The sequence below is a fragment of the Dreissena polymorpha genome, chromosome 1 (genome assembly GCF_020536995.1).
Source record: "Dreissena polymorpha isolate Duluth1 chromosome 1, UMN_Dpol_1.0, whole genome shotgun sequence".
NCBI classification, from domain to species: domain Eukaryota; kingdom Metazoa; phylum Mollusca; class Bivalvia; order Myida; family Dreissenidae; genus Dreissena; species Dreissena polymorpha.
Window position 1 is genome coordinate 167168727 of NC_068355.1, and position 17749 is coordinate 167186475.

The window sequence follows — 17749 nt, forward strand, 5'->3', positions numbered from 1 at the left end:
GATAATCATAATGAATAAATGATACACTAATTGGGGCCCATTACTGATCACCTGATAACAAAAGACTAGTATATTGGAATGTGACAAACTGGCCCCACCTCCTGCAAGTGACTTTCAAGTGTCCTCATTTTTCCCCACTACGATTTATCGCAACCGCGATATATTTTGGATATGTTTGACAAAAAATTTGGATATTGACTGAAGCATTTTTTAAAAAAAAAAAATTTCAAAGTCAGGAATTGGTTATTTTAAGTGCCGACGAAAACGTCCTTTTTTTTAAAATAACGAAATTTCGTGGTGGCGAATATAAATGGTTTCACAGTATTTGATTTAGGGAGCTTACAACATTAATTTTGCAATTTTTTATAATCCATGGGATGGTTATCAGAAGTGCTTCAGCTGATCTGGCTGATTGTTGAACTTGATAAACCCACAAACATTATCTCCAAGTTTCATGATGATTGAAATAAAACTGTTTGACTAGAGAGCTAACAACATTGTCTTGGACGCCATACCCTCAACCACCACAGTTTTTCACATAATACATCTGGAGGCCTTTATATGAAAGCTACCTTCAGACTACATTTATTGTCACCCTTAGTGCCACATAAGCCAATTTCTTCTATTACCTGAAAAACATTCCTATCTTACTAGACTTTTTAAAACATACTGTAAGTTAAGTGCACTAATGCAACATTTTCACAATAGCCTTTACTAAGATATTTCATAGACTTTGTACAGTTTCCCAAAGAAGCTAATGGAAAATCAAAACAGTCACACTGAAATCTGATTATTAACAAAAAGACAATCAGAAAAGCTTAAATTTTCTAATGGCCCGCTACCTTCCCGTAGGGACCAGTCCATTCCCATCTCCAAACACTCCTCCAAGTCTCTGAAAACAAACAACATTTGGTCTGTTCTATGTGAAAAAGGGGGTTAATGTATGTGCGTAAAGTGTCATCCCAAGTTAGCCTGTGCAGTCTGCACAGGCTTATCAGGGACGACACTTTCCGCTTTTATGATATTTTTCGTTTCAAGAAAGTCTCTTCTTAGCAAAAATCTAGTTAAGGCGGAAAGTGTCGTCATATTTTATCATATAAAACAAAAAGGCAGTTATTGCTATCAGATTCTTTACTTGCAAATTAGACACACAAATGATATTTTGTGTTTTTACTTTATGCGACTCAAATGACTGACATTTGACCGGGGGAGTAGTGTGATTATTCTTGTGTTTGAAGACATAAAGTGCAATCTAATTTATGATAACCACTTGGTTCCTACAGTTGTTTTTTTATGTACATAGGCTATCTATCTTAGTGATCAAATTATTCAAGTTCTGGTCACACTCACTTGGCATTCATTGGGATGATCCCCTTGGATCCCACGCCTACAGGGATATGATCAAACAGGCTCTGAGCCAGTTGTTCCCTCACTGGCAGCACGTCTTTCTCTGTGAGGTTGGTCCGCAGGAGTCGCACTCCACAGTTTATGTCAAAGCCAACCCCACCTGGCGAAATGACAGAGTTGGGATCTGCCATGTCAAAGGCTGCCATGTTTCCTGAAGATGTGCAAGACAAATAAATCAAACATAGCCTCAAGTTTTTTCCTCAATCCTGTCAATTTTCACTTTGCAGAATTAATGTAGTAGCAAAATAGCAGTACTTAAAAGTTTGGAATACTTTATTACAAGTAGTATGTATGTTTGCAGGGCCCTCAATCCATTTTAGGGGAAGCGGGTCGCTACCCATAGCAGGGGGAATATTCGCGGCGTTCCCCTTATTGGGGGATTTTTAACTTACTCTCTAATTATTACATTTGTACATGTTTGCACTATATTCATTGCTCATTTCATAATTTAGTATGTTTGACAAGATTAAATTAAAAAAGAATTGAGATATAATAATCATGAGACATCTATCTATAAAAAAAAAAAAAGTTTTTTTTTTTTTTTTTAGGGGGAATTTTTCCCCCAAAAAGGGGAAAAAAGTATACTTTTCAGGGGGGAATGCGGCCAAATTTCGGCCGTGGATTTGACAGATTGAGGGCCCTGGTTTGTAATGTATTGATTACATGTCTGTTCAAATAACTACTTTAATATTGTTTAAACCTAAAAAATCTAAGTATGGAGTAACATATGATTGTTGAATAAAAATTATTTACATATAAAAGTCAACAATTGAAATTCCTGATGAAATTATATATATGGCCACTTATTGACAACTTACTTTGAACAATTATGTGGTGGATTAATTTGGGTAAAGAAGGTAGGGTACATGGGCAGATTAGCAGATCAGAAGTCACTATTTACATGCAAATGCAAATATTGTATTTATATAATTGTAAGGTAGATGTAATTAAAGTGTGTTTCAATTTTCCATAAAACAAGCACATGTAAATGACCACACATCTAAATGCTCGATAAACAAAAACATCATTGAAACTGATGGATGCTCCCCGATGATGCGCTATGTCAATCTTTGTGTAAATAACCAGCTAAAAGAATCTATTATTAGCCTCGGTGACCTTGACCCCAGTGACCTCAAACCTCATCAAAAGGTAGAGGTCCATGCAAGGTACCTATATGCCAAATGAAAGAGATCGGTAAAGTATTGAAGGTGCTATGAGAAACTGTAACAAAAGTGTGACGGAAAAATCTATTATTAGCCACGGTGACCTTGACCCCAGTGACCTCAAACCTCATCAAAAGGTAGAGGTCCATGCAAGGTACCTACATGCCAAAAATAGAGATCGGTAAAGTATTGAAGGTGCTATGAGAAACTGTAACAGAAGTGTGACGGAAAAATCTATTATTAGCCTCTGTGACCTTGACCTTGACCCCAGTGACCTCAAACCTCATCAAAAGGTAGAGGTCCATGCAAGGTACCTACATGCCAAATATGAAAGAGATCTATAAAGTATTGAAGGTGCTATGAGAAACTGTAACAAAAGTGTGACAGAAGGAAGGAAGGAAGTAAGGAAGTTAGGAACTACAGACTGGCAACTATATGCTCCACCGAAAATATTTCGGGGAGCATACAAAAATATTTCTCACAACAACAAATTGAAAATCAGATGTTTAGATTGAACAAGTGTTTTATGGTATGACTTTGCTTGGAATATCACATCATAAATAATGCAAACAATAATACACCTGTTTGACTAAACTATTTATTAAAGTTCTTCCTTAAATATTTACCATTCAGCAATTATTATGCTGGTAAATCCAAACTTAAAAATTGCCAAAGTCATGCCAAACCCAGAGAAAAACTCACTTAATATAATAGTAGCCCACTTATTTTACAAATCTGCCAGCGTACCTTCAACTCTGAATTGTGACCTTGACCTTGCCACAAAGCCTGTTTTTTATACACAATTAGAAATTGTTTGCATGCTTCATTCAGATTATTAATTTTTTTCCTTGTATTTTCATTCAAAATGACTGACTGTATCAATTATCAAAATATTATTGTCAATGTTAGCCTTAAAAGCAGACTATCAGTTCCTGCTAGAATGTCTTACCAATTGCAAATCCGTACCCACTATGCACATCTGGTAAACCAATAGATTTCTGAAAAAAAATAAACTATTTTCTTTTTTTTACAAATATATGGTTTATTGATAATTCCAATTAAGTCTAATTTATATATACTAAAACAACATTCTCACTGTTTAAGTACAACAACTTACATCATAAAAAGGGTACATGGCAGGGCCAAAAAACCCTTCTTAGCAAGGGGCCTCTTTTTTCTTCCCCTTAATCAAAAAGGCCCTTTACCCTACAAAAATTTATTTAAAATCATGCATTTTTCTCTAAATGTCCAATCTCCCTCAGTATTTTTATTCCCCAAAGCCAGAAAATTGTGCCTTTTTTCCCCCGAAAAAAAGGTCGTGGCCCTTTCCCCAAAGTTGGTGTTTTGGCACTGCATGGAGGTGGAATATTTACTCCAGAGAAGTGGACACTGGCCCTTATTGAAGCCACCAAAAACACTTAATTACTGACAGTATTGCTGGGTGCAAATTAATACAGCGATTCTTTTCCTTCTTTATAAAGTACCCGTAAAAAGGTATTAAGGAAAAAATTACAAAATCCCCAATTGCCAATTGAACAATTCACAAAAAGAAGCAAAATTTCAAGAATTTTATTCTCAATGTGCATTATATACAAGTTAAAAAATAATATGAGCAGAGGAACTGAAATTTTCAAGCCAAAATGAATGTAACTGAATATTTGAACTGATTTGTGCATTTTATACCAAGCAGTAAAAAATTACATAATTACCAATCTGAAGATTTAATGAAAGAATTTTCCCAATTTCAAGGTTTTTCAACAAAAATGTCCCCATTGGTACTGTATAGATACTTTTCTCAATTGTGAAAACAAAATCATTGCAATATCTGCTATGCTCAGAGGGGGTAATCACGTAATAGTCAAGATGGCGATGTCCATGATGAGACAGTTAATTTTCACCGTTTTATACCCTTTATTACTCTTGTTTAATTTTTAAACCACGCTCACTTTCCAGCCGTATCAGTAAAACAAGACCGCCAAGATGGCCCTAGTTCGCTCACCTGAGAGGAGTCGGTTCATTCGATCTTTACCAAACGTCAAACTTGACCTAGATATTGTCCAGACAAACATCCTGGTAAAGTTTCATCATTATTGCATACACTCTATCTATAATGCCCTCTGGCGGGGTGCAGAAACTTGGCAAAAGGAGGGCTTGAACGGGAGAAATCGTATATTAACAATGGGATTCACTTGCCGTTCAAGCCCTGTTATGTGTTTTTCATATCCATAATCTGGTCTACGCGCAGTTACTTCCCTTCTCCAGCCTTCGACGACTTTCCAAGCATAAATGGGGAACTGAATAAGCACCAGTTTCCTCATGCATGCAGGGATAATGACTATTTCAATCCACTTTTCAAGTTATACCATCTGCACTCTCTTGACAACAGCTTTATTGTATTGGCAACGTCATTGAAGTTAAGGTTATTTACACAACAGTTTCAAAAGACTATGCTGTAAATGTAAGTGTTTATGTACCTTCAACGTACCTGCTGTAAATTCCAAAATAATTCCTCATTTCTTACTTTACGCGGCTGCATTTCAACTTTGCATTAATCCACTGTTTAAACACATTTTAAATCGAAAACTGCCTATCCGAAGGTAAAGCCTCGTCATTTCGGATGATGACCGAGTGAGGCATATGTAAAACACAACATTGAACTTATTGAAATAATCGAATTATGTTGTCGATGTCGAATGAAGAAAACATTGTTTTCAATGTTATTTAAAATTATTTTGGTATGTGTGATTTGTTTATGCAATAATAGCGAAAATACACATTTTCTCGGACTGATAATCTGCGGGCGCTCTCAAAATCCGTTCCAGGAACGGATTTTTCGAGCGCCCGCAGATGATCATGCCCTCGAAAACGTGTATTATCCCTACATTATTAAACCAAAACTCTGGCATATGGAGTGATTTTGTTTTTGTAAGATTTGACCTGGTGACCTATATGTTGAGTTGACCCCCTTACCAAACATCAAACTTTGCTTACAAAAATAAATGTTATGACCAAGATTCATAAAATCTGAAACAAAATTGTGACCTCTAGAGTGTTTACAAGGATTTTGTATAATATAATGAAAATTTGGACAATCTAAGGGATATAATTATGGCATTAATAATGTGATATATTTAAAACCAATCTTTTCACCAAGTTTCATGATGATTGGGCAAAAAATGTGACTTCTAGAGTGTTCAAAAGCTTTTTTTAATATATAAATATGAGAAAACTGCCCCCCCGGCAGCCATGTTATTCAACTGACCGGAACCATTTTCAAACTCAACTCTCAAATCAAGGAAACAAATGTTCTGACAAAATTTCATGAAAATTTGGCCAAAAATGTGACTTCTAGAGTGTTCACATGTTTTCACTATATACATATAGAGAACAAGAGATGTGTTCGTCAGAAACACAATGCCCCCTATTGCGCCGCTTTGAAAAAATAATAAAATTTGGACCTTTGACCTTGAAGGATGACCTTGACCTTGAACTTCCACCACTCAAAATGTGCAGCTTCATGAGATACACATGCATGCCAAACATCAAGTTGCTATCTTCAATATTGAAAAAGTTATGGGCAATGTTAAAGTTTTCGGACAGACAGACGCCATATATTTGACATTTGACCTTGAAGAATGACCTTCACCTTTCACCACTCAAAATGTTCAGCTCCATTAGATACACATGCATGCCAAATATAAAGTTGCTATCTTCAATAGTGAAAAAGTTATGGCCAATGTTAAAGTTTTTGGACGGACCGGCAGACGCCATATATTAGACATTTGACCTTGAAGGATGACCTTGACCTTAAACTTCCACAACTCAAAATGTGCAGCTTCATGAGATACACATGTATGCCAAATATCAAGTTTCTATCTTCAATAATGCAAAAGTTATGGCCAACGTTAAAGGTTTTTTTCCGGACAGACGGACAGACTGACATACACACATACTGACTGACGGACAGTTCAACTGCTATATGCCACCCTACAGGGGGCATAAAAATGCCTCGCCCACTGGCGGCCATGTTTTTTCACTGATCTGGACCATTTTCGAACTCATCCGAGATATCAATAAAACCAATGTTTTGACCAACTTTCATGATGATTGGCAAAAATTGTGACTTCTAGAGTGTTTACAAGGTTTCTCTATAGCCAAATAAGGAAAACTGCCCCCCCCCCCAGTCAGCCATATTATTCAACTGACCAGAACCATTTCCAAACTCAACTCTCATATCAAGGAAACAAAGGTTCTGACCAAATTTTATGAAAATTGGGCCAAAAATGTGACTTCTAGAGTGTTCACATGTTTTCACTATATATACATATAGAGAAAAATGCCCTGCCCATTGGCGGCCATGTTTATCACCGATCTGGACCATTTTCGAATACGTCCGAGATATCAATAAAACCAATGTTTTAACCAACTTTCATGATGATTGGGCAAACAAAAATTGTGACTTCTAGAGTGTTTACAAGGTTTCTCTATAGCCAAATAAGGAAAACTGCCCACCCACCCCTTGGCAGCCATGTTATTCAACTGACCGGAACCATTTTCGAACTCAAATCTCATATCAAGGAAACAAATGTTTTGAGCAAATTTCATGATAATTGGGCCAAAAATGTGACTCTAGATTGTTCACATGTTTTCACTATATACATATAGAGAAAAATGCCCCGCCCACTGGCGGACATGTTTTTTCACCAATCTGGACCATTCTCGAATACGTCCAAGATATCAATAAAACCAAAGTTTTGACTAACTTTCATGATGATTGGGCGAAAATTGTGACTTCTAGAGTGTTTACAAGGTTTCTCTATAGCCAAATAAGGAAAACTGCCCCGCCCACTGGCGGCCATGTTTTTCAACAGACCGGAACCACTTTTGAACTCAACAAACATATCATTAAGACAAACATTTGGACAAAGTTACATGAAGATTGGGCATGAAATGTGACTTCTACAGTGTTTACAAGTTTGTTCTTTTTTTTGACCTAGCGACCTAGTTTTTGACCCGGTACGACCCAGTTTCGAATTCGACCGAGATTTTATTGGGACAAAGCTTCTGACCAAGTTTCATGAAGATCGGACAATAAATGTGGCCTCTAGAGTGTTTACGAACAAATGTCGACGGACTACGGACAAAGACCGGTCACAAAAGCTCAACTGAGCAATCAGGTGAGCTAAAAAGTGATTAGCATTTATTTTGTATTTAAATTCGCTTTGTATCTCGACTTTACTCTCCGCAAATTTTCATAGTGGAGCCCTTATTAGATCATCCCGCTAAGAAATTTTGCACAGAGTGAAGTCGAGATATAGGGCAAATATTACTATCAAATAAACGCCAGTTATTTTCTTGCTAAAATGGCTGGAAAGTGGGCGGAATTTAAAAAATAATACAAGTTATTAAAGGGTATAAAACGGCGAAAAATACCGGGAACAGCATGGATGTCGCCATCTTGATAATCACGTGATTAGTGATTACTCCCTCTGTATGCTGTCTTTTCCCAAACTTACAAATAGCCCATGCCAAATATTTAACTCTTTCCTGCTCAGAAGCAAACTGAAAATGGCTCCATGCAACCATCATAAAACCAGAACAGCCTGCGAGTAACTTGCAGTCTGTTCAGGTCTTATGCTATTGCTACTCATCAGTATCTCAGGGATAGAAATGAAGCCTATAAAACTTGAATCTCGTAAGAAATGTCTTTAATATGGGTACAGGTTTTTTTTCCACTTTTTGGGAAGATAGCCCATTTCTTTAGAATTGGGAATTTTATTGGCATTTTCATGAAATTGGGAAAATAAATTCATTTGCCTTTTTTTTCACACTTAAAGTCCACTGATTAGGGAAATACTAAATTTCATATAACTCTTTATAAACATTCAAAATAAAAGAACAAAATCATATAATACTTTGTTAGATGTAATTGAATTAATATTGAGATAAAATACGCATTAGACACTTCTTTAAAAAAAAAAAATTGGGGGGGGAAATTGGGAATTTTTTGCCACAATTTGGGAAAAAAGTATTTTTTTTGGGACTGGGAACATAGCAAAATTTCGGCTATAAAATTGGGCCAAAAAAAAACTGGGGTATCTTTACATATTTCCGTCAAAATATTACACAAACCCCGACTATCCCAGGGAGTGCCGCCACATTGCCAATCTGCTTCATGCCAGGCAGGAAGCCCCCGAAGCCCCCAGAACGACAAGACTGCTTCAGCTCATCAAACATCAACTTCTCCAGGAACTCATTCACGAAGAACATGCCTTCCACCTGGTACAGATATAGAACTTTAGCATTCAATTGAACAGTTTGTGGCAAAAACTGAATGTCATTTCTATTGAATCCATAACATTAAAGTGAATGTGGCTTTTATCAATTTCATTAAAATCTTGCATTTTTTTAACAAAATATCACACTTGTGTAAGTTTTTATGCACAATACATGCACATTCTTAATGAGCAAAACTGCATCACACTGTGACGGTCATTAAAAACTATTTTCCTCTCTGATACACAGAGTATTCTTAATCCTAGACAAAACACATTGCACCAGCAATTGAAGGGTAGTCCAGCATTCTTATTGTATTTCTGTATTTCAGTAACTTGTCACATTGTCTATTTTTTAACACTAACACATTTATATTTCATGTACTTAATGATATTGAGTGGGTGAATACACAATTTTAATGTTGAAATTATTTATAAAAAAGAGAAAAGATTGGGCTGCATGTAGAACACATATTACTAATAACTAGCCATAATTTGTAAAAAAAAAAGTGGTTTGTCAGAGTATCTCAAAAGTTGCATCATTAAAATTAATATGCAGCCTACCACAACCGATGTTAAAGTAAAAAAATCTAACCGGACATGAGGTCTTAAAATATTAACCGGACCTCAATAGATTTTACTTGACCTCTTTCTGTGTTAACCAAATAATAGCAATAAATTTTATAGAGTTTAATTTTATAAAAATGATGTTCAAAATATACCATCTCTAAATACAATAAAATAACAACTTAATTTAAACCAGTTTTATGAAAACATATGGAAAAAAATAAATAAAAGAGCAGCAAGCTTTTTTATTTTTATATACAAGTAATTTTGAACAGCAATATAAAACACCAGTACTCTCAGAGGTGACTATCACGAGGAAATCAAGATAGCGATGTCAGTGCCGAAATAGGTATTTTTCGCCGTTTTATACCCTAAAATTCTTTTGTTTAAATTTTTAATCCCGTTCTCTTAAATTCCAGCCATATTGTTAATTAAGAAAGTGATAAGCATTTCTATGATATTAATATTGGCTTTATATTATCTTGACATGGCCTGTAACAAATTTCTTAGCGAGAGATGCAATTTTGTGATCCCACTTAGAAACAAGGTGCAGTATTTGATTGGTTCTTAGAATCATGCTTGGAGATTTTTGTCACCAGCAGAGATTGACACACTGGTTGGTAAAATCTGTTTTATTTTAAAGTCAAATAATCTATCATAATAAAAAAAACATAAACCAGTAAGAATTTTTTCATTAATATTTTTTGTTTCGTGTTCATTTTTAACCTAAGTTTTACATATTTTTTTTGTTTGAAACTTTCGAAATGTTACTGGACCTCAGCAAATTGTATCAGATATGTCAGAGAGAGTTATGGAGGTTTCAGTAAATGACAAGTCGGTAAATTGGATTTATATAGTAAATGCCGTGGAGGTTTCGGTAAATTGGTATAAATAGGGATTATCGCACCTTTAGTCGATAAGCGTGTACATTAATTGAGTTGTTTGGCACTAATAAAATTATCTGATTAAAATGTACGGAGCTGATGTTATCAATTTAGAGATGTTTGCAAAGTGTTAATATTAAATATCCAGGCTTGCAACCCATTAATATTCTAATCAAGGGAGGTAATTTATATATTAAAAGTTTATCTTTAGGTCATGATTTTTTGTTTTGAATATATGTTTTTATACAATTAGTTGGAAAAACCTTAATTAAAGTGTATCAGATAAAAATAATAATCATTTTATCCGATATATTTGTTTCTTATATGAATTATTGTTTCGTTCTTTTTCCTACAAGCAGGTCAGCACACGACAGGCGTCATGAAGAAGCAGCGATGACCTGTGAATAAACTCGGACATTCACATACACTTTTTAATACAAAAGTTTACATTGATATGTCATTTTCAAATGAGGAAACTCTGAAATATGCTAATGTGTCTTATTTATATTGTACTATGTCATAAATGTATCTTATTTATATATGACTACGCCCTTATTTTTTTTTAATGAAATGAAAGATTCAAATATGTCTTATATATATTGTATCCATGTTTTAAATGTGTCTTATTTATAATATATGGTAAATAAAACGGATTATAAAGTTAATCAGTTAGTATTTTTTTATTTAACGGATTTGTTCAGGCAAAAGATGAAATCAGTTATTTTGACCGTAAATCCCATTGTTCCAATACATTAGCCAGGTGCCTATGTATTAAGCTGATAAGATAGGGATCACCACAGCAGGTTGCTTATACACAGTGTATTCATTCGGGTCTGCTGGCGTTATGTTAGATGTCATTTTTATCAGTTTTTAATTATGTGTAATTTAGTTTGCATCTCTTCACTTAACTCAACGTTCAATGGCACGCGCACTTAAAAAAAATATAAAACATAACGCGTATCATTATATTTCTTTTTATAAATTACTCACACGTATTATATGTTACATATTGTTTTTTTCTTGTGTTTTTCTCAACCAGAAATAAATAATAAAATATTGTTATATATAAAGCGCACAATTTTTGTAGCGTATTCTGCGCTCTGCTGCTGATGGTGTATTGTAATATGTGGCATAAAATTAAACATTTGGCTCTTACAAGAGGTGGCCTGCACGTGGCAAGAGCTGAGCAACATATTCATTATGTTGGCAAACTACCTCATGTATATTTATTGAGAAATTGAGTGCTTTTCGGTGGTCTAAAATACTATTGGGCTTTATATTTAAACTGAAATAATTTTTAATAAATCATGTCTACAATATTTTACAAGAACCTTTTTTTTTAATTTCCTAAAAGAATTCGTTTTAAAAAGTTCAGAGGTAGCTTATTCATGCCCCTTAATTCTTTACCGTAGGCATAGCATTAATTGCTCAACTAAAAATTAATCCACAGTTTGCAAATATATGCCCCTGATGTTATTGTAAGCCAATAATAGGTGTCATTAACACCTCATTGTAGGTATACCACCTAAAAACCAATTTACCGAAACCTCCATGGCATTTACTATAAAAATCCAATTTACCGAACTTGTCATTTACCGAAACCTCCAGCACCCGTCAGAGATCTGCAGCCAATTGTATAAATCTGGATAACTCTTATCTAGCAGATAACTTTTGGTTGTCTTATCAAAAAAATGAAGATAACCGAAAGTTATCCACTGGATAAGAGTTATCCAGACTTATACAATTGGCTGCTGATGTCTTTCGCATGGGTTGGCATACCAACAGACTAAATTACTAACATTCATGTTTTCCACAAAGCCTTTCTTGATGCGCCATGTCACCGAGTTGATCCTCTCCAGATATTTGAGTTCATCTTGATATGTTCTTACCACCATTCTGGCTCTTTACTGTGAAACAAACACAAAATAACTTGGGACATTATTTATTGCAGCACATCAGATCAAATCATCATTTTTAATGTTGCGATTCACAATTTTATTTTATGGATTGTTAAAATTACACAAAGAATCATTCAAGAATGTTAATGTTCATCCTTTACGAAGATGAGACCATGATAATAACTGAAACTCAAATAAATGACAGATTTCGAAAAAGCAAACAATAAACAACATTCGGAAAGTATAGTTGCAATATCCGAATAACAATTAAGGATTTAAATATCCGAAAAATGTTAAAGTTCTGCCGGTACATATTTACTTATTTCGAAAAGTTTTCTGCACATGAATCATTGACAATGAGTTATATAATTCAACTACATATATTAAATTGTGAAATTACGAACGTTATTAGTCGTTTAGATCGATATTCTTGCACTTTTATTGAAAATGCTGACAAGTATTGAAAAGATACTGTGAGAAAAAATTGTGTAACAGTTGCGTTTTGTGGGGTGACACACTACAAATATCAGTGGCGCAAAACGTCAATCAAAACTGTAACAAAAACAAGACAAGTTGAAAAAGTTTAATAAAGCATACCACTTGTTGGTATGTTTTTGTTATCGTATGATCGCGTTTTATATAGCAAAATGACCACTATTTGTTGTAAATACCAAAAACTAGCCTCAAGCTATAGACCAGTCAGTCTTACTAGTGTAATCTGCAAATTGATGGAAAAATTAATTCGTCAACGGATAGTTGACCATATGAACTCTAATGATTTACTCACTGATAGGCAGTTTGGATTTATTGGTGCCCGATCAACCAACCTACAGTTACTCAGAGTTATGGACCACTGGACTAGCATACTAGATGAAGGCGGCGAAATTGACACAATATACACATATTTCATGGAGGCGTTCGAAAAGGTCCCACACAAAAGATTAATATATAAATTGGAAAAATATGGCATCATGCAGTAAACAAACATGTAAAGGGTTCCGTTCTAGGACCTATCCTATTTGTGGTGATCATAAATGACTTACCAAAATGTGTTAAAATGTAGTAGTAGTAGTAGTAGTAGTAGTAGTAGTAGTAGTAGTAACAGCAGCAACAACAACAACAACAACAGTAGTAGTACTATTAATAGTAGTACTAATAGTAGTATGTTATGTTATATGAACTTATATAAGGTTCTTGCCTGCTTTGACCAGCTATATATATATGCGTACAGAATATTTACACATGTTACGCAAAATTCGATTGGCTGACTAACTCGGGATATCGAGATGACGAAAATGCTCTCCTCTTTTATTTAATGCACTCTGCCTTTATTTACTGCACCGCTCTTTTTTTAATTGCACTTCGCTTTTATTTAGTTTTGCTCTCCTCTTTTTTCTATCTCGTGGCAACGAGTTAGCTATGTCGTGGCCACGAGATAGAAAAAAGTGGAGAGCAATTTAAAAAAAGAGAAGTGAATGTCATCTCTATGCCACCGTAGATATGTCATACGAGGAAAGACTTAAATCTATTAAACTACCCACTTTGAAATTTCGCAGACTACGGGGAGATATGATTTAAACATACAAGATCTTGAATAATATATATGACAAAAGAACAACAGCTGGACTTTTTACTTTGGACACAAACACAAATAGAGGTAATCCCTTGACACTTTTAAAACACAGATATGCACGTGACATTCGCAAAAACTTTTTCTCTAGCCGTATTGTAAACACATGGAATAATCACCAAGTGCTGTCGTCGCAGCCAAGAACACGAATACATTAAAAAGACGCCTGGATAAACATTGGATCAACCACCCGATGATGTACGACTATTAATGTGACTATAATATAATAATAACCGGAAGCAAAACACTGAGACTACTAAATAGTTAGGACGAAGAAGAGGCCACTACAGAGGTTCCAAAGACCTGCGGTGGTAAACCACCTAAGGTAACCTAAGGTATAATTATAATTTATGTTGTGTATTGTTATTGTCTAAAGATTTTGTTGAAGAAATTCAAGGCCAATATTACTGAAATTATAGAGATTTACCGGTAGTTCAATAATGTATGGAAACATGTATATAATTGAATATGTGCATGTGGGTAGACCGCATCATTTATCACACTTATGAAAATAGTGAAGCTGTGCCGAAAGCGGTATACAGTGTACTACTTATTGGAATCCTGTATTTGTCGAGTTCCATAATTATTTTCTTAATACTGTTAGTAGACAGTGTTCATATCAATTGAAAATAAATCAACATAAAGATATGATATCCCTTATCTTGTCATGTTAACAATGTACATAACTGTTATCATGTCAGACATCTTTTAATATTAAATGACATAATTTAAAAATCAATGTTATGAACTCTTCAATATTTTAATAAAAGCGTATTAATTTCTCTATATATTCAATAATTTTTAGAAAATATTTGAAACAAAGATTTGATTTGATTAACAAAAGAGTTTCGCTACGTGGCAAAAGTCTATGATTTGAGGTAAAGTTTAACATTATTGACTTTGATTTGTACAAAACATGTTTACATTTTGAAGTTATACGTTTAAATCTTGTATGTCTATTACTTTAAAAGACAAATTCTTGAAGTGTTTGTAAAGTATTGAACTTTTTGTATAAACCATGCAAACATGAATGAACTAAAACATTGTACTGAATAAAATTGTTTATTACAGTGTCAAACATAGTTCGTTCTATTCCGCGTTGAACAGTTTGGCCTCCTAATGTGGTAGTAGCAGGTTCGAACACTGACTGAACCTAATTAAGTTAGCTTTAATATCTCTTTTTATGTTGACATATTAATAAAATGTACACTCTCCTATTGTCCTGCAATGTCATGCCAAGAGCAGTGGTTGGCGGCAGAATCTTCGATTCATCACATTTGTGGTGGCAGCGTATTGGCAAACAGCCCCTTAATTGCGACTTCATGCGGTTTACTTATATCGGACCGTTTAGATTTTCGTTGCCGCTCTCCGCGCTTCGATGTTGAATCAAATGCATGATTTTTGTAAACAAAGAAATATACACCCAAACAAATTACATTAATGCAGCCATCTCATAAGAATCAAAGTAAATTGTAAATAAATCTAGTGTTTAATTGGAATTTAAATATACGACAGGTGGTACTAGTGAAATGACATTTCATGGGTGCTTTAATGCCTATTGCGCAATACCTGGAAGTTAAGATCATAAGCTTTTCTTACAAGAAATAATACGCGTGACAAAAATCTGCGTTTAATGATTACGGTACGTATTTTGTCTCCCACAATGCCAAAACCTATATACGCATCTCCTAATGAATATATTTCAGTCACAAGCACATGACTGAAAATTGCAGCCATACCGGTAGTTCGAAATTCGTCACCAACTTCAAGTACATGTACTATATTAAACGTCTAACATACAAGGTGAACATGTTGTTTATAAAACATGATGAAAAGCACGTAATAATCTGTATATTTATCAAACGATTTCGTGTATTATCAAGTGTGGTGTTTCGGGAATGTATCCGGTGGCAGTATTTTGTGGTTTCCTGTGTTATCCGGTGACCGTGAAATCAATATGCGACCCTTTTAAAACGCAAATACTCACGTTTTTGAAGTTGCTAGTAAGTTCATACAATTTCATTATAATTCTGAATGATTATAACAATACTGTATAGTAGTAGAATTATATGGGTTTTTTTCTCCAGTTACAAAAAAGCAAGTATTTTAAACTATTTCATGACTATGAGGTAAGTATGATTCATTTTTTTTCGTTCGTTTTGATAAAATGTTTTATTTTCATAACAAATTTTGAAGTGAACCATAAGCTGAAACACCATAATGTTCCGTGAGCAATAGTATTTGGCATTTTAACGCGGCTTTGTAGCCAATTTCACTTCCAATACTAGGCGCATCCTGCATTTTACCTTGTTATGCCCCGCCAGAGGCAGAGGGATATTGTTTTGGCGTTGTCCGTCCCTCCGGCACTTTTGTGTCCGGAGCCATATCTTGGAAGTGCTTTGGCGGATTTCATTAAACTTGGTATTATTATATATATGGATAAGAGGATGATGCTCGCCAAATGGTACTATACACCATCGGATAATAACGGAGTTATGGCCCTTTGTATCTTGAAAAAATGCTTGTGTGTGTGTCCGGAGCCATATCTTGGAAGTGCTTTGACGGATTTCATTGAAAGTTGGTATTAGTATATATATGGATAAGAGGATGAGCACGTTGGCGTTGTCCATCCGTCCACAAAACTTTTGTGTCCAGAAGTATAATGGCGGGGGATATCAATTTAACGAATTTGCTTGTTTATTTTCCGATATGATCCGTTGCCGTATTGCGTATTACTAGTATCCGGAAAAGTACAAATGTTTCCAGTATTCTCCGTATTGGTTAGGCACCGTGCCGCTGTGACAAAATTGTTACGGCAGTGACAAAAAAGATACCACCGCGGTAACAATTTTGTTACCGATGATATATAGTTTTAGCTGTTGGCGTATGCGTACTTTTGACCCAAATTGAACAGCGAATGCAATCTTCAATTATTCCACGAAATGAACAGTTAACAGGGTCAATGACGATTTATGGAAGAGATCAGATAAGCAGCGGGAGCACTACATTTGTGTGCATACGTGTGTATACAAATTTTGTATACGAGTTCCACAATGGAAGTGTAGTGGGAAATAATACGTATGAGCGTTCAACGCGTTTTAAAATAATAGCTCTAGCTTCTTCTTAGAGTGTTAGAGATTTTGTATATGCAGGGAAATAGTTGAATAAAAAAAATAATTATTATGGAATGTCGTTCGGGTTGACAATTGTTGAAAATCGTTTACTGATACGTAAAGAATTTGACACGGTTCCATAAACTATTGCTCGATTGGTAATTGTCGGCTCCGTTACTTATAGTACGGGTACGGTAAATATACTCAAACGTACCCGGCCGATATAATTCTGTACCCGAGTTGTATTCCCGCCCAAAATCCAATGTGGTAAAACGCGCACTGATAACCGTATTTACGAAACAAACTTATATTAAAAAATACTGCATCAACATGCTTTTTGAGTATGAGTTTCGATAATACAGAGGCTATTGAACAGAAAATAGACATGGGTATGAACATAATTAATTTAAAACAAATAGCCGACAACGACCTATTTAGCGTTAAACTTCTCGGGTACGTTTTGATATATTTACCGTATCCGGGGTACATGTAAGTATACTTAAGAGTACCCAGGGAACCTGTAAGTAGTACCCGAGCCGACAATGACCAATCGAGCTATACTATTCGTATAATAAGATAAGTAAGATAATAGCAAACTTCATACCCGTTTAAAAACACATTAGTTTTACGTTAAAGGCGAAAAACAGCCCTGTCAGGACTCGAGGCGTAAATATTGCTTACTTTCAATACATGTCGTAACCCTTAATTTAGACGTCCGATTTCGCAGTAACTTAAAACAATAATAAACACATGTTACGCATAAAAACGGCGTCAGCCCTCCCGCCAAATTACGTCAGTAAAATCGACGTCAC

The 17749-nt window shown here is 34.9% G+C and overlaps 1 protein-coding gene across 1 annotated transcript in view; it reads right to left on the bottom strand.

Moving 5' to 3' along the window:
- Window positions 1-12706, bottom strand: part of LOC127859973 (RNA-splicing ligase RtcB homolog) — a 53633-nt gene extending 40927 nt beyond the window's left edge. The window contains exons 1-6 of the mRNA XM_052397637.1: window positions 12599-12706; window positions 12096-12203; window positions 8703-8849; window positions 3520-3568; window positions 1351-1558; window positions 843-892 (exon numbers count right to left, since the gene is read on the bottom strand). Of these exons, the coding sequence (XP_052253597.1) occupies window positions 843-892; window positions 1351-1558; window positions 3520-3568; window positions 8703-8849; window positions 12096-12191 (550 nt within the window). The 5' untranslated portion in view covers window positions 12192-12203; window positions 12599-12706. The remainder of the gene's footprint in view (window positions 1-842; window positions 893-1350; window positions 1559-3519; window positions 3569-8702; window positions 8850-12095; window positions 12204-12598) is intronic.
- Between the last annotated feature and the right edge of the window lie 5043 nt (window positions 12707-17749).